General features: G+C 44.0%; 1 protein-coding gene across 1 annotated transcript in view; it reads left to right on the top strand.

Moving 5' to 3' along the window:
• Positions 1 to 18,264, top strand: part of malrd1 (MAM and LDL receptor class A domain containing 1) — a 49,655-nt gene that overhangs the window by 16,215 nt on the left and 15,176 nt on the right. The window contains exons 14-21 of the mRNA XM_076761672.1: positions 818 to 974; positions 1,074 to 1,184; positions 3,258 to 3,471; positions 3,576 to 3,823; positions 5,417 to 5,705; positions 9,762 to 10,007; positions 11,555 to 11,712; positions 17,036 to 17,216. Coding sequence (XP_076617787.1) covers positions 818 to 974; positions 1,074 to 1,184; positions 3,258 to 3,471; positions 3,576 to 3,823; positions 5,417 to 5,705; positions 9,762 to 10,007; positions 11,555 to 11,712; positions 17,036 to 17,216 — 1,604 coding nt within the window. The remainder of the gene's footprint in view (positions 1 to 817; positions 975 to 1,073; positions 1,185 to 3,257; positions 3,472 to 3,575; positions 3,824 to 5,416; positions 5,706 to 9,761; positions 10,008 to 11,554; positions 11,713 to 17,035; positions 17,217 to 18,264) is intronic.

Genomic DNA, 18,264 nt, shown 5'->3' with positions numbered 1-18,264 from the left:
CCATAGCGTATGTAGAGGACTTGATCATCCTTATGTGTTTTATTGAGTGGGCAGTGAGAGCAGCGCACCCTGACCAATATATTTCAGTCATTTCTTTCCTCGTCCAGAAATGCAGACACTATCTTCTTTCATCACCTTTCCGTCTGCGTGACTCTCTCCCTCCTCACTCCTGCAGCAGCCTCGGCTGGCTCTCAATCGATAAGGCAGGCAGGGTGAAATCGAGAGGGGAAGCTGTGTCTTATTTAACCCAAGTGGAGCCACTCGCCTCATGGGACTTAAATAAAGCAGAAGCAGAAACGGTTGAGGCAGATAAAGGCACAGTGCTCGCAGTGTGAGGATACAGATGAGGCTCTGAAGGCTATTACAGCACTGCTCATCTTACTGTCGGTGAGCAGTTCTGTGATTGCCAGTTTATAGCTTCTGGTTTATGAGCTTGAGAACAGATGATGAGCTTCAATAAGAGTAGGTAAAGTGTTGTCATTAGGACTGCAAACACTGTAATGATTATTTTCATTATCGATTAATCTGCTGACTGATTCACCTATAAAATATTGTTTTGTCTGACCAACAGACGAAAAGCCAAATATATGCCAGAGTAGAAAAGGATGGCGCACCATTAAAGCAATCAGTGTCCAGAGGCCGTCCTCAGAGCAGAGGTGTTTAATAGAACATCACTTACACTCACAGTACAAGAAAAACAAGACAGTGATCTAATAATGATGCAAACCCCGAGCCGCTGCTAAGACTCGCTGCTTGACTCTCGAGCTGGGGACATAATTATGATGTTGTGCTGTACTTTCTGTCCTTCCTCCCATAGAGACAGTCAAGAGGGTTGGTATATGTGTGCAGACAGTTCAAACGGTGGCTATGGTCAAACCACTGACCTCCAGACACCTGTCATCTCCTCCACTGGGCCACAGTGCACTCTGGTCTTCTGGTACTACATGAGCGGCTTCACAGTAGGAACACTGCAAGTAAGAAGATTCAACATGCTGCACTCAGCGGCAGAAGACTCGTCGGTGTAAGAAAAAGCTTCATCAGAAAACTCGTATCTCTTCTTCTCGCGTTTGCAGGTGCTGTTGAAGCATGGAAACGTCTCTCATGTGGTTTGGTCTCAGGCTGGTAACCAAGGCAACAAATGGAGACGAGGACAAGTGTTTTTGGGGTTATCAAACAACGTTCAGGTCAGTGATTTTGTCACTGTGTTGTGTGTTATTTCAGCAGATTGAATGCAGTGAAAGGGCTCATATCATGGTTTGTTCCCCACAGAGTTCCCCTTTTCAGTTGTTTTCAGGCCTCATCCATGGCTGCAGGCATTGTGTTTTCGGGCTGCCTGTCCACACGTATTTACATGCGTATGTACCATTCGCCGGAATGTAAAATCTCAGGACCTCTAAGGCGTTCACTTGGACGCAAGGATGAACTGATTGCATTTTGGTGGTCGAGGATAAAAGCTCAAAGTCATTGTGACCGCACATTACTTAATGATTCATATGCTAATTTTGGCAAAGTTTCACACTAATGTCTTATAGGACAAAATGAAGAAGTCAAGGTCAAAGGTCAACTTCACTGTGACATCATAGTGTTCTGCAGAAGCACTTTTCTGGCCATATTTCAACACCATTACTCAGGAATAAAAGGGCAGATTGTGACCATATTTCACATGTGGTCAGATAACTAATTGGAGGTCTTGGGTACCACCTTGAAATTGTGGTGATTGCGCAGATCTTGCATAGATTTAATGTTCAACTCATCCATGCAGAGCTGGTAAAGATCCCACATCCTTATCTACAGAGACCCAACAATTCCCTCAGCACCTGGCAACAGAGGCCAGGCAAAGCTTCCTTTGGCCTTCATCTTATAAGATGCCTTTTCCTAAAATGTCAGAAAAAACTTATCAGATGACTTTCTGAACCTACTTCCTGAGCTAATGCTTCAGTCATCCCCTCTCCTCTCCTCCCCTTCACTCTGCTCTGCTCTCCTGGTCTCTCCTCCTCTCCCCTGCTCTGCAGTCATTTATTCTCTCGCTCCTTATTGATAAGTGTTCCGTCAACAACTGATGGGAACATTAACACACCCTGTGCAAAGCTAAAGAATGGAGTGTGCTTCAAATGTGTGGGCTGTTTGCTCGCTAATGCATGGAATATATGCTAGCTAGCTCGCTGATAACAATATGGCATGACATTGTGGGGCGGTAACCTTCCATAAAATGATCATTTTCTTAACACATTACAAAAACTCAACATCAACAGTGATGGAGCCAATGCTACATTCTGGTTTTCCGCAATTTAATAGGATGGAAATGAATGAAATAGAGGCAGTACAGTGTTGACGTTGATTGTACCTACCCACAACAGTCAGCCCCCACCCTGCTCTAATATATACTGTAATTATGACCCAGCTCTGGATGAATTTATCATGGAGCATAAAATATTTAATGGTAGTTACTGTGACTTGCTTTATTGTCAGGGAACCAACGGCTGCTTTTATTGGCAGAATTATCACCAGAACTGCTGCTTGAACAGCAACAACAGTCATTCATTACTTCACTACTACTCTCAGTTCTTTACTGACCAATGTGTGGAAGGCTGTGTACAGTGTTGGGATGTAGTATATGAGATGAAGAGCCCTTCTGACATGACGTGTATTCCAGTGTCATCATCACTTTCTCAACCCTAGACTTGTGTTTCAGATTACTGTCATTCAGTTTGAACTGATGGACAGCCTCTGAGATGGCCGCGCACATCGCTATAATTGGCCTAATTTCAGTCAGGCCGGGGTAAATTGGACACACAGACTTGATCGATGATGAATCGATTGATTCTAATTCAGTCTAATGAGTTTTAACTTGTGAGTGACAGTGATCAGAGTTGCAGTCCCCTCATGGTGTCTCTCTGCTGAGGTTATTTCAGGTCGTGTCCACACGCTGCAGGGGCAGAGGACCTGTGTCGGCCGGCAGCAGTCACCTCTTTGAGCAGATAACACGGCCTTTGCACATTTTCGTTAACCCCTGACCAGAGTCAGATCCATGCTGATGGTACAATCAGCAGCTGAAGGGCCTTTTCACACCGAGCCCCTTTTTCACAGTCACAGTCCCCTTTTGTCTCTGTGGTCTTCATCAACTGACTGCCCATTGGACGTTAGAGCTCTGTTGTTTCAGTGCCTTGTCTGATGATATTAAGCATCAACCCTGGTGTGATTGTGCTTATATGACAGACAGGACTAAGAGTTGATGCTGGTTTGTTCTTCTTTCTCAGGTGGTATTCAGGGCAAAGCGAGGGATCAGCTACATGGGCGATTTGGTGATAGATGATGTCAGCTTTCTGCACTGCTCCCCGCCTCTTCCTTCAGACCAGCCGTGCACACCTGAGCAGTACGCCTGCGCTAATGGCCACTGCATCCCTCAGGACAACCTGTGTGACTTCATCAACCACTGCGGGGACAGCTCTGACGAGGACCCCTATATCTGCAGTGAGGCCCCCTCCAGTGTCTGACCGATGACACCATGCAAGAGATTAATTTTCAGATAATTGGATAGCCTGGATGGATTTCTTTTTTTTATTGCTGTCTTTCAGAGGGCTTTAGCGGGCGTTGCAGTTTTGAGTTCGACCTTTGTTCCTGGCGCCAGTGCCAACAGGATGACTTTGATTGGCTGATCAAAACAGGCAGCACTCCAACATTTGGCACCGGGCCACTGAGTGACCACACCCTGAGGGACTCCTCAGGGTACTACCTCTATCTGGAGAGCTCCTTCCCCCAGACAGCCGGAGACACCGCCAGCATAGAAGGACCCTTACTGAGCCTCAGGAGCTCACAGTGCAAGGTGAGGCGGAGGTCCTGGAGCATTTATTTGACTAACAAAGCTACACTGAATATTGAATATTGTTTTTAGCTCATTCTTCAAACTGGAAGGCAAGTTACTATGATGCCATTACTTTAAATTTAACTGTATGAAGAATAAGATCAATATATGAACAATTTATTTCTATTTATTTTTGCTCCGTTGGGGACTGAGGTCATTTTTACACGTTCTGAAATACACAAATACTACAAAGTGCTAAAACAGGAATGCAAAAACTATAACAACCAGAATAGATAGAATAAGTTAACAACACTAAAACATGTAATAAAACATTAGCATTCATGTGGCTTCCCTAGCATGAACACTGAAATGTATTCTGTGAATCTAATTTTCAAGCCTCCTCCTGTGTTACCATTGCTCTAATCGATATATTGGCATATTTTAACTACATACTGAAGATACTGCATACATTTAATTTGTATTAAAATATATATTCGTATTTCTATGTGTTATTCAGTGCTGTAACACTTTTGGTATATTTACAGACTGACATTTTTTAGTTTGGCTTTTTGGGAAATACACTAATTCATTTTCCTGCAGGGGGTTAGGTGAGCAGGTCGATACCGCTCATATCTGTAAGATAAATATGAAACTACCTGGCTGTAGTTTCATATTTCTATTTTATAGGAGCATATTTCTGAAAAGTTTGGAGGTATTTCAAAAAGGCAGCCTTCAGAAATTGATGTTAAAATATGACCATCTCTGAATCAGCCATTCGTGTACTTTACAGATGAAAATGTGTTGTAACTAAACAAGCAATTAGAATTAAATATATGTGCTTGAGCACTTCATAGTGTGTATGTGTGTGTGTGCGCGTGCGCGTGCGCGTGCACGTGCACGTGCGCACCCTCCCGGCTGTCAGCCTGATGCTCTACAGGGAATGATGTCTTGATTGACTGCACAGTTTGCTCTGTGTGTCATGTCTGTCTTATCCCACGGCTGACCTGTCAATCAATCACACAGTCAGCTAAAAGACCCCAATTAAACTGAAGGGAAGGCTGTGCAGGGGGCAAGTGAGAAGGAGAGAAGTACCAGCCATCTCCCTGCTGTGATGGAGCGGTTTGTTGTGCTGCTCCAGCTCATGAACAAGCCTCCATTTGGAGAGAAAACCTATCAAACATATCACTGCCTCAGTGCTGCGTGATGGAGAGACACAATTTCTCTCTCAGCCTTCGTAAAGAAAAGGACTGAAAGGAAAGAGACTGAAATGTAATTACCTTTGTATGTCTACACTGTTTTTTTTTTTTCTTTTTTCCATATTCTCCCCTGAGGAGTAATGGTAATTTGGGAGATAGGAAAAGTGAAAAACATAATGGAGAAGAAAGCGGTGTCAGAGTGCCAAGAAGACGTGATATGTCTACTTAGTCATCAGTAATAACACATAATATGCCTGTTACTCAGAATTTGCCTGGGTTTCCATTTCAATGCTGTATTTTTCTGCAGATATATACCTGCAAAACTGAACCTGATCATCAGTGTAGGACAATTTTGAAAATTCACATTTGCACACTCGGTGGGTCAGCCATGTTTTTTCCTTTCCCCTCCTCTGTCCAGATGCGTTTCTATTTTCACATGTCTGGCGACGGCATCGGCACCCTGAGTGTGTTCAGGAAGAGCGAAGGACATCTTCATCTGCTCCTCACCCTGACGGGAGATCAGGGCAACTACTGGCAGATGAGGGACATCCCGCTGAGCGACACCAGGGACTTTCAGGTCATATTTGAGGGCAAGGTGGGCCGAAGTCCAAAGGGTGACATCTGCCTGGATGACATCACTTTCTCTTCGGGGTGTCTGCTAGCCTCCTCAGCTGGAGTAGAGGACGACGCTCCTCCACCTCCTGCAGGTATACACTCTGTTTTGTCTCCCTTGTTTTTATAGGCTGAGCTTGTTTTTTAAGCATCTGTGTTCTTCCACCCTCCCACCAAATCCAACCTCCCCCTAGTTAATAACTCTACATCTGTGTTTTTTTTAGGGCTACTTTCCTATATGAGAATATTCCATAACGTTTAGAGTCGGCCAAGATTCAAAGTTTTGGTTCAGTTTTTGCACGTCACTGACCGGCAGCCGACAGCCCTCGATCTCTTTAAGAAAACCGATAACTTTTGCTGTGTTTTGGCGGTGTATGAGTGAAACTGAAATGAACTGACAGTGTGAGAAGAACATGGCTGTGGAGCCCCAGCTGCTAAATTCGATTTAGAAACGATATTACGTCACTAAAACGTAGATAATTGCAGCTGTGATGACTTTCACTGTAATAGTGTGCTCATATGAGAAATCAGAGAACGACTGTCTGCTGGGATATTAGAGCTCTGTCTTCATTTGGACGCCTGTTTCAGAAATTGATGCAGCATTTCTAAAGAAAACAAAATTAAATTCAACTAGTTTATGCTGCTGAAAAAAACACCGCAAAACATTTGCTTGGTCCCACATAGTGTTTGTCGCTGCTCGTCCAAGCCCTGACAAAAAGCCCCATCATTGTCTGTATCTCAGACTTGGGAACTATTCATCTGTTAGATGTTCCTCTGCATCCCTTACCTTCTTTATTAGGGAGGCTTTTAAGAGGTGAGAGAGGAGAACAAGAGCTGATTTATTGCCTTTGTTACTGTGGCTATGATTGCCCTATTAGATTTATTGCCTTTCTCTTGTATTGGATGCCGGTCAGAAGACAGAGTTCCTGCATTGTCTGTGCTTGGAAAGGGGTGAAACTGAAGCCGTGTGGCCCCTGCAACAGTCTCCCTGTCATTTTGAGATGAGCTGGACAAGTCTTTGGCAGCAGAGGTGTGATGTGTAGTGAAGAGTTTCCTTCTAGCAGTGTTTCACTGTCTCTCTGCATTTGCCAGAGTTAGTGCTCAGAGTGAATAGCTAGACTGTCACAGAGTCAGGGTGCTAATCAGTCACTAAAGAGCTCTAAAGTCATGAGGCCTCACTGAGATGTAACGCAGGTCTGCTGATGATGCCTCCAATTTAAACCCTTTACGTTCAGCATCTCACCCTCCTGCTCCTGTGTGATGCCTTCACCAGGGTGCTCGAGTGGTATTCAAGGGTAGTTTTAGCTTTATTTGTCCAGGTTTTGAGATCTCAGCATCGAGATTGCTGCCCTAAACCCCAACACGGGGTCGTGAATGCAATGTTGTCTGTGATGCATTTAAGAAATTCAGCAGCAGTGCGTCTTTACAGGAACAAAGCTTCGTTTACTCCTCGTCGTGATACATTGTCACTGGAACTTCTTTCTACTGAAGAAATAGTCCCTCGACCGTGTATTCTGTGCATTATCCAGAACAACAGGGACTGTTTTTAACACAGTTTATGCTGTGATTTATTTAAATACTGAGCAGATATTTCAGACAGGTATAAAAAAAATCTAAACACAGAAAGAAGTGAGAAAGTATGGTTCATTTTGTCATTTGGGTGAAATGACTTTTACTTGTACGAGTGCAGCAGTTTACATACATAAGCTGTACAGTAAGTGATTAGCTTATGCAAAGGAGCTGGCAGCATCTGTCGTAAGGATTTCAGGATGTAGAGCTACAAGGCGGACAGAAAAAATATTGCCAGGGTGAGAGGGAAGATGTTTTTTTTCCTTCACAAAACATGACAGGGACATTTTCAGAGCAAGTAAAAGCAGAGCAAGTAAAGCTCGATGGAAAAAGAAAGGGATGTCTGGGGGTCTGGAGGATAGAGGGATAGGAAGTATTTCTTGAAGGTTAAAACGGGGAGTAACACCGCTGCCCTGACAGAGAAGTGAAGTCCATCCCATCATTAAGGGAGCCAGGAGGGCGAGCCTTCGCTGCAGCAGGCTGCAGAGGACGAACAGTTATACCGATGAGACAGAAGACAGCAAGAACTGTAATTAAATACTGAAGCCCCTCAGGGCCGTTTTCCTCCACTGCCTCGTTCTATAATACTATCACATTACATGATGGAGTGGCGAAATGTGTTTTTTATGACTAGGCGTTTTGTCTTGGCTTTAACAAGACACTGTAGGCCAGTACTTGCAAACAACTTTAATATAATGCACTGTCACGAGGAGCCTTAGCATATTCAGAGGTTAGTATGTATGTATCTATGTCTGCCAGCTGCATGGAAAACTGGATATCCAGGAGTCGTTTTACATACAGAAGTCCCAATTTAAGCTCCACCGTTCGCTGCCAGAGCAGACTTTACAAAATGGGCTGCAGAAATCTTTATCTAATAAATATTGAAAGTGATGAGAAAACATTAAATTCAGCAGAGGAGAATTGGGGAGATGTCCCTCACACTCATGAGGGTTATTCATAAAGGCTTCAATGGCTAAATATGTTTTAAATAATTAGAAAACTGACGAAAGGAAATGGCATCAGGCTGTAGAGGTGTGCCTGACAATGTGGCCACTGAGTGTATGTGTCCAAAAGACAGAAAGCCACTACTTTAACAGATAGATGTTACTAGACTGGTTCTCTGTCTTTCTCTTATCATCAGTGGCCTCTGATCTCTTAAGTTCAATCTAATCTTCTTCGTGACAGCTGTGAATTTGATCAAAAAGCACTTTGTGCATACAAGTTTTTCCTGATCACACATGCCACGAGAGCAGTGTGGTTTTGATGCCGTCACTGTCAAAGAATGGAGGGGGGCGAAGGGCAGCTGGAAAACAAGGGAGCTTCATTTATTTCAGTTTCATTTATGAGTTATTCAAAGAAAACGGCAGGAAGCCAGAGAAACGCTGTAAATGAAATGAGAAATATGTCAGAGTCAAGGCAGCAGCACAGTGGATCACATGGCTCCTTTTGTTGCCATGACTGGATAACGTGTGTCTGTCAGAAGTAGTTCAGTGTGAATTCTTCATAATGATGATCGGCAGTAACATCCTCTCACCAGGGGGCAGTATGCCACCCAGGGTGCCTGACAGACAGACGCACTGTATCTGAGGACAGTGGGTCCCTGGTGTGAAGGTCACATTACAGATAGCAGTGCAGAGCCCTGAAGTCATCCATGTAACAAGATACGTACTGGAATTAATGAGGGCAAACTCATTAGTCTACGTTCACAGCTGAAGTAACAGCTGAAGAACTACATACATACGTGAACAGATACTCTTCGCTCTGAACGGGCTCTTTTCTTGAACCACAGCTTCAGCGTGCTCCACATCGGGCGGTGAGGCAGCCCGGTTTCACAGCCGGGGGCCGTGGCTTCCTGGCTTCCTATGTGCCTTTGTTGGGGCGCATTGCTTCTGGTCCTGTGCATCTGAAGAGGAACAAAGGATTAGGAGGGACTTATACCCCTTTCTCTCCTTTACTTACTGGGACCACCCCTCTTCATCACGCCTCATCTCCCTCTCTAACACTCCCCAAAGCCAAGCGTTGACCCTGCTGGAATGCCTGACGCCAAAAGAAGCAGATTCCAGCCACTCCAGCACCGCCACCCTATGATACACTGATTTGGGCTTATAGCCCCATGCTCCTTTGTCTTCTTAAGCTTCTTAAAGAGTCCCTGACGTTGCATGCAGATGGTCTCCACACTCTTGAGTTGACTTCTTATGCTCTGAAGTTAATACTAAACTGTTGTGGCGCTGTTAAATCTGGTGAAGCTTTTATGAAAAAACATTTCACTATTCAGTTCTTAAAAGAATAGTTTGAGATTTTTGGAACTAGGCCGATTTGCTGTCTTGAGATGTGGGTCATAAGATCGATACCGCTCTCATGTTTGTACAGTCAATATGAAGCTAAAGCCAGATACGGTTAGCTTATTTTAGCGTACAGACTAGAAATGGAGAAGCTGCTCGTCTGACTGTCAAAAGGCAACAAAAACCACCTACCTTGACCTTGATAACTTCACATTTAAGGACATATATCAGCCACAGACTGATGTTGGGAAGCAACACGAGGAGTGTGAGCGATATTTAATGTCTGTGTCTTATCTCCAGGCTCCTGTCCGTCAGGCTTCCTGCCATGTGAAAACGGCCGGTGTTTCACTCCGGCCCAGAGCTGTGACTTCACAGACGACTGTGGCGATGGCACTGATGAAAAGGATTGTGGGACTTCCTGCTCCTTTGAGAACGGCCGCTGTGGCTGGAGGAGCTCCCCGGCTGACAGTTTTGATTGGACGCTGGGGGCTGGATCGCTCAAACGCGTACGGCCTCCGCATGATCACACGTGGTCGGATGAAAGCGGTACGTGTTCAGTGTTCCTTTATGTATTTTGTGAGTTGTTCGTACACATTTATAAACTAATTTAAAAGTTATAACATTTTGTTAAGTCCAGATTTCTCATTAGATAATAAGTTCCTTACTGTTATAGCCTCTTTTTGAATTACCATTGTATAATTGAACAAGTGCGCCTTCTCTTCTGGGTGGTTTCGTATAATCAGAGTGAGCTGACTTTAAATTTCCACCTGTTCAAACCAAAATGCCGTGGTCTCTCTCCACGATGTTTAATTCATGCTTTAGCCACTCCAGTGACAAAATCAATGAGCTACTTCCCTGTATGTGAATGTACAGCAGGTGAGCCTTCAGGTGATTGATGCAGGGTCTTAGGGCCATTACACAATGTCCATGTTACAGGGGGATGCACATGAATAAATAAACACACATGCACACCAAAGCTCCTGTGGACGTGCTTCTCCTAAACATCTTAAAGTTCTAATCCTCAAGACCCATCACGGTAAACAATGAGTTGAGAGCAATTGTGTCTGTTTACAGTGCAGCCAAACAAACTCACATTGTTTTGATCAGTCACTAATGCCTGCACCCGTGTTCTGATTTCAAGTCGCGTCCACACAACAGCAGAGCACAGTAAAGGAGATGGCTGCCTTGCCGAGAAGTTGGAGATGTGGAGCCTGTCGCCTGCAGCTCTTTATCTAACAGCTCAATCTGGCTGCTCCCTCTCGTTCCACTACATACTTGGAAAACTAAAAATTACCGGCTCGTGAAAAAATGCAGAAATGGATCATTGTCTTGTTTTTTTGTGCAGCGATCACAATAAAAACCACGGCGTGTTTGGCCAGCTGAATGCTTTTAATGTGAAGCAGCAACAGCAGGAAATGTCCAGTTTTCCTTCAGTTATGACGTGAAACAGCTCTGATTTAGCTGAGTGAGGCTGATGTCCGTAAGATATGATTTTAAACAGAACCACTGGATGATATGCGTTCTTCATTTCCTGTGAATCCCTCTTTTAACGAAAGGCAACTGTATACGGCATGGAAATGGCAGACCCCGCCACTAACAATGAAAACTACTCTATAGAGAGATATTGCATGTAAAGACACTGAATGACTTTGGTTCTATTTCATGAAGATCTGAAGGATTATGGCTTTATAATTTAAGATTGTTTGGAATATGATGTTCAGCACTGAAGGTTATAACGATAAAGAGCAAAGACTATGAAAAAGGCGCTCTGAAGTGTGTGTTATTCCGAGAATAATTGCCAGATATTTGCAAAAAGAAAGACTTATGACAGCACAGGTGCACTCCCTTTGGTTTGGTGCTCGGCCGTCTTCCCAGGTTTTCTCCTTTCTTTACGAGCGTGGCTCGACTGAGAAACTTTCAGAGAGGTCCCTGAGTGTCAAAAAGGCAGTGAGATATTAGATGTGTCAGAAATTACTCTGTGACCCCTGCCCCTCACTCCCTGACCACTCTGTTTGTGACCTTGCTGTAATTTGTCACTGACTGTAACAGCTGCCCAAACAGAAATATTTCCTCTTCGCCTCGTCTCTCTTCAGGTCATTTTCTCTATCTGGAAGCTACACCAGTGGGACTCAAAGGCGATAAAGCTCGCATCAGGAGCTCTGTCTGGAAAGAGTCGAGCGCCATCTGCAAGCTCTCCTTCTGGTACTACATTTCCCACAAGGCCACGGGAACAATCCGCCTGCTGATCAAGGTAGACCATCTGTGTTTTGACTTAGATATGGGTTGACTCAGCTTGTGCGCAGCATGATGAGAAATGATGAATCTCACAGATGCCAGTTCACGATAGTCACACGGTCAGACTGAGTCAGAAATAAAGCCTGATTATATTAAATCACCTTAATGGAGACAGTAATTGCATCATATTAGCGCTGCGGTCTAGTGGTCTCAGTAATTTGGTAAAAAGGGAGGTGAGGCTGTCAACCTCTGCCAGTTTTTCTGATCTACAGTGCGTCCGTGGGGGGTGGAGGTGAGTGATGGTCAGGCCTCGGCTCAGAGCGACCCCACCCCACCATCTGGGCCCACACCAGCCCTGCCAGTTCTCAAGGCTTCTTGCTTGTTAGGCACTCAGCCATCGAGTTTGTGCATGCATGGTTGACTTTCAGGGATTAAGATTTCTGCTTGCAGCTTTCTGCCATTGAAATTCTGCTGTGATTTACTCTGCCTCCATCCTGTGGTCTGTGTACCCTCAACTTCATTTAACTTTCTCAGGTGCGACTCAAGGGCAAGGTGCAGGAGCTGTGCATTGATAGATTCATTCTTTGGTGTGTGAGTGTGCAAATTTTCCTCACATGCTCACACATGCGCAGCACGAACGCCATTGTTAGTGTGACCTTGCGAGCGCTGCAGAAAATTTATTTATTTATTTATTTTTTCCATTTTGCAAAACAGGTCAGCGAGTTATCATATAAATCTTACAGTGTTTTTTTCCTCAAACAGCCAGACGTTGTGTCCCATCTCACAGCATTTACATACCATTACTCTTGCAAAAATGACACTGATGCTGTCTTGTGTTGCAGCAGCCAAAAGGCAACAGAGCTCATGACGTGACTGTTTTTTGGAGAGAATAACTGACTTATTCAGGAGGTAAAAGCTCCATCGGCACTTTGAACTGAAGTGTTTCTTTGGGTCTTACTGGTAGGTGACAGACGCACAGTGGAAATATAAACATTAAAAATAAATAATAGAGATTAGGGAATAAGGCACAGTATTGAATTTTGTCAACACATCCTATGAAAAGACCAAAAAGGACACTGAACTGATCCTACTAAGAGCGCATTCCTCTGTGCCATTGACCACCGTGTTGTCCAGAAACGATAAAAAAGTGACATCTTTCTTGATTACAGTGAGCGATTCTCACATCCACTGTCCTGCTGCTGTAAAATAATGAAAATCATCCCCAACTAATGCACCATTCACTCCTGTCTGATTAACATTCTCAGCTGAATTACAAACGCACTCAAGCTGTCTTAAAGGTGAGAGTAGATACTACTTTTTTAAAGATTTATGTCTTTAGTTGGAACCAACTTGAAATGACTGATATATTTTTGGTCTTTTTGTGGGACCTGCTCATAAAATCTAAATAAAGAATATCAGCCGACTTTTCCTTTAAATGTTCATCCTTCCTGTGTATCATATACTGCTCTTATACTCAATCTGGCACGCGTGGATGTGGATGTTTTATTTATTCATGCTGTTCTGAGTGTAGCTATTGTGCAAACACTCTACCTCCCAACTATATTATTGATTGCACATTAAAGCCTGGTGGAGAGAGGACAGCACCGCTCTTAGAAATTCATATCATGGGATTTGCCCAGTTTCTCAATCAAGCCCACTGGCTGTTTGATTGATTATGTGACTCCCTGAGAGGCAGTAGACGATGAATGCATGTGGACTATTTTACATGTCCTCCGTGTTCACATGTGGATGGAAAATGTAACATTTGGCCTTTTTAAAGAAGGTTAGCTCGAGACTTGAAAATGGTGGAATCACTTAAGCACAGACAGAGAATGATGAGGTCAGAGGTCATTGTATATGATTTTAGACATTGACTGTGCGTGCATGACCATGAAGGTTCAAAGATATCAACAGAGATGTTGCTTGTGCTGTAACTTACAACATAGCATTTTTATAGCCTCGGTGTTGCCTTGAGTCAAAACAGCAACATAAATACAAACATGAAGACACATTTGCACAGGCATGACTACAGATACACACACTCTGCAAGCATCATAGTGTAAACACAGTGTGAGCCATCTTTAAAGGTTGATTGAAGAACAAAGGCAGTTATGGTAATGGCACTGGAGGCTTCAATGGGCAGAGACACAGGGTGGGAGGGAGGGGATTATATTTACCTGGCAAGTGTTTTCCCCTGTGAAGTCCACAAAGGGCTCAACCGTCCTGTCTATTTATATCACCAGGCCTGTGAACTGCTCCCAAGAGTCATTATTCATCACGCTGATAACTGTCTTCAGCAGCGGGTGGACTGGATGTGTCGGCTAGGACCAGAACAGAATCAGGATCTCAAACCTTGCTTGCATGCATGTTCTGCAGTCTGATATATATTTATGGAATCAGCACAAACTCTGAAATACAGCATCAGACAGGGATTATCTCAGCGTCGTATAGAAGTACACTGGTATTCCACCCGCCTGCCATTATGGCGAGCCAAACATCTGCCAGTCAACCAAAGAAGGGATGTCCCCCCAAGTGAAACGTAGCACGACAAAGCTAATCATTTGAACGTGTTCCTGATTTGAAGCGCGGTGGTAGAGCGGCTCTGTCATGCAAACAATATGCTCACATTGAGTAGAAAAGAAGCGGTCGCACTCTGAATCGAAGGTGAGTCGACAGAAAAACAGCTGCCAGCGGTTCCATAAAATGAAAAAATCCATGAATACAAATTGGATTTCAGTTTAGTGGAACATTCAGTATGCGGTTAAGACATAGGGCATATCAAATTTTCAATACAATAAACATTTTATTCTGATAACCACTTTCATTGTTGGCCTCTCGATTGTCGCTGGGGGGGTTAATGTAAATGAAATTATGCAAATGTGCGTCTGCTCTTCACTTTAAGCAAACTGGATTTGCGGTAGCATTACCTCGACTGCGAGCTCAGGAGACAAACCTTCAAACTGATGGAGGAAATGCCTCGGCTGATACGCCACCCAGACATAAAGTGTGAGCTACACATGCCAGTATCATGCACTCGTCAGTCGCTCTAAGGCTGCTTTTATAGATTGAGCCTTTACTCCATGACATAAATCTGGATAAGTCCTGCTGTAACGCTGCCTATTAATCTATGCTCTATTCTCACAGTAACAAGATTATTTCAAGCCAGGGCTCCACTGGTGTAAAGCAGAGGAGACAGTCTGTGCATGCCTCACCCAAGGGTGCATCTTAATAGGCTTTCAAACTGCAGAGCAGAATGTGACATTGCTTGTCCTCTGGTTTTGAGTACGTTAGATCAGGTCTTTTACTGCAGTCAATTCCAAGTACAGTAAGTTAGATGTCTGTTCACCTGCAATGTCCAGAAAGTTTGACGCTTCTGAGATTGATTCTCACCGTGCTAAGACTGAATTAATGATGTGATGTTATAGACCCGCAGTCACCTTTGAGAAGACCAGAGGTCGAGGAAGCTGTTATGAATTATTGTGTTACGGCAGTCTTAATATGACACTCATGAACTGCAGGAGGACAGGTAGTTAAATCTATACTTTCCTCCATTAAACACTCTGTAGTTTAACTAGGCAGCATGTCTCTGTATCGACCTGGAGCTGAAGTGGATTTTAACACCACAGTCACCTCACAGAGAAACAAGATCGAAGGTTTGTTTGTTCCCACAACATGGATGTAATTTAGCTGCAAGCGACAATAAGAGCCTTTCAGTCCATATTACCTCCTCTTGATTAGCCAATGTCCAAGGCAGATACAATACATCAATATAAGCCTACAGTCCGTAATAGGCCCCGACTATTTAGGTGTTGGCACAGTCCATGTTTATGGGCTCATGAAGATCAGAAGATGTACACTCAGCTCACAACTAAATGTGAAAAATGGGCTGATTGGTGGAGAAACGATCGTAAATCTAAGCCAAAACCTTTTATTTCTCAGAATGCATAATAGATAAAACAGCTCAACTGCTAGAACACCAACTGACTTCACTATGAAATATAACACAGTATATAATGGTCGCAATTAAGTAGACGTGGTCGTACCGCGGGGAGATTGTATTGCAAACCGCAACAGAAACACCACGTGTGTGCTCAGTGATCACTGGCAACACTGCAACTTTACACTGCAAGAAAGAGCAAACCCACAAGATGATTAAAGTGACCGCTGCCCTTCAGGCCTACCACAGTGCATGCAAAGAGGGCTGTATATGCAGCACGAGCAGGGCTTCCCACTACCTACAGGAAAAAGACATAAGCAGGTATCAGCAGCATGACAGTCAGGCTTCAAATCAATAGAAAACAGCATTGATGAGTCAGTCTGGCACTAAACCTGCAGGAAGGCAAACATGACAGAAGTCAGTTATATCACCTGGAAAAATACCTCGGAGGGCCTCCGTCAGTAAAGTTTATGTTAGCTTGCAACACCATTAATTCTGAATTTGATGCAGCAATGCATTTCAAAGAAGTCGGGACAGGAGCAACTAAAGACTGGGAAACATGTGGAACGCTCCAAAAACACCTGTTTGGATCATTCCACAGGTAAACAGGTTCATTGGTAGCAGGTGATAGTACCATGATACACAGATCAGTCTTCCTTTATATCTTTCAAATTCATCGTTCCTTGAGTAAAATAACCTCTGTGCTATTGTAGAAATGTAATAAAGGACGTAGACATAGGACATAACTCTTCACTGCTTCTTCATGTTCTTGAATGAAAACCATTTCTTCTCAATATGATGCGATATGACTTTGTAAATGTCTCATTCATGTTCTTGACACGACATTTAAAAACCACCAGTGAGATTCTGGCTCGTAACGCATTCATCCAGTGAAGCCCTTTGAGAGTCACATTTGTTGGTTCAAAGCTGTATTAGTCATGATTTAGTGCCTGCCTGGTACTATGGGAAAAGACAGAGAGGACTTACAGAGGAATACACATCGGTCTGTCTTTTAATATGTTCCACATGTGGCATGAGAGAAAGCCATTACCATAACTCAGGGAGAGCACACTTTAATTCTCAATAGCAGGTCTCAAGGCAGGGGAACTTATTACTACAATGTTACGCTAATGAAACTTTAATGACTCCCCTTAGATGGTTTTCACTGTTTCTCAGCAGCAGCGATCTGGCCAAGAGTTAATTTCAGCTCATTTTATCTTCACTCCTCACTCTTGACTTGTGACTCAATGATGCTCAAATTTTGAAGTGTACATTTCAGAAAATAATCACTGCTGCTTCTCTGAATCCGCTTTGAAGCTCTTGGTGACGATATTAGAGTTGACGTCGTAACCAGAAATGGCTCCGCATGATCGTCTTTTGTCAACGCTGCTCTTCTCCCCAGACGGAGAACGACTTGTGGGAGGCGTGGAACCAAACGGGGCATCAAGGGAACCATTGGAACCGAGCAGAGGTCCCCCTGAGGAAGCTGAGGAACTTTGAGCTGATCTTTGAGGGGATTCGCTCGAGGGACGTGAGTGGAGGAGCCGCCCTGGATGATCTGGAGTTCGTAGCCTGTTCCCCAAGTATGTGACATGAACAGTCCACACATTTTGTAAGCAGTGTAGGTGTTATGCCCTCAGAGCAGCAGTGGGGAACCTTTTTTCCTATCAAGGGCCATTTGAATTTTTATAACATCCTTCGAGGGCCGTACTGAATTATTGAACACATAGATCACACTAACCTCTAATGCGATGGCGGGAACTGCCTCTCTCTGGTGAGACGTCTGATGTCAGATAGTAGTGATGATGATACTACTTTAGCGAGTCTTTGCAGGAGTTTGCAGGAGCTGCTCACAGTCGAAGGCTGTCCCAAACAGAGACGCAAACTTCAGTGCATGTCTCCTCACGAAGGGAAAATCCTCAGGACGTGCATACAGTTTATAGACCTCGAGCAGAGGGAGGTTGTTAGCTTTGAGCTCATTGTTGCCGGGCTCATCAGCTGGTCCCACATTAAATTTGTTAAATGAGTTTGTTCTTGCAGAGTAGGAAAATGCTCAGTGTTTCCTCTTTACAGTTGCCACAGCTTTAATTGCACTTCAGATGATTTCACATTTGAAAGCAGGGAGGAATGAATCTGGCTGGAGCTTGAGCTTCAGCTCTGAGAGGTTGTTGGTGACGTCCACCATGAAGTCCAGTTCGCACTTGCCATCGCTGCATCGTTTCCACGACAGGTTTTCCTTTCATCTCCATGAAATCTTTGAGACAAACTGACTCTTTGGAGCTGTTTGACTTTGTCCAGTGCCAGCAGCTCTGCAGCAGCAACAAGGCGCTCCTTCACAAATTCTCCTTCTGAATGAGGTTTTAGCTTCTTAGCCATTAGCCCGCCCACCACAAAACTGGCCTGCATAACACTGCCTCTGTCAGAATGTGGTCTTGTGAAAGCTGCTTTATCCAACTACATTTGTCATCGTAGCTCATCCAGTTTAGCGTATTTGTAGCTGTAATGATGCTCAAGATTGGCTGTTTTCACAACTGAAAACACGTTCCCACAGAGTAACAAACACACTGGCCTCTACTTCAACAACCATACATACTTGACCAAAACCAACAGGCAGTTAGCCTAGCTTAGCAT

The sequence above is a fragment of the Chaetodon auriga genome, chromosome 21, assembly GCF_051107435.1.
Source record: "Chaetodon auriga isolate fChaAug3 chromosome 21, fChaAug3.hap1, whole genome shotgun sequence".
NCBI lineage: Eukaryota > Metazoa > Chordata > Actinopteri > Chaetodontiformes > Chaetodontidae > Chaetodon > Chaetodon auriga.
Note: the sequence above shows the minus strand (reverse complement) of the source record. Positions and strands in the feature narration are given on the sequence as shown.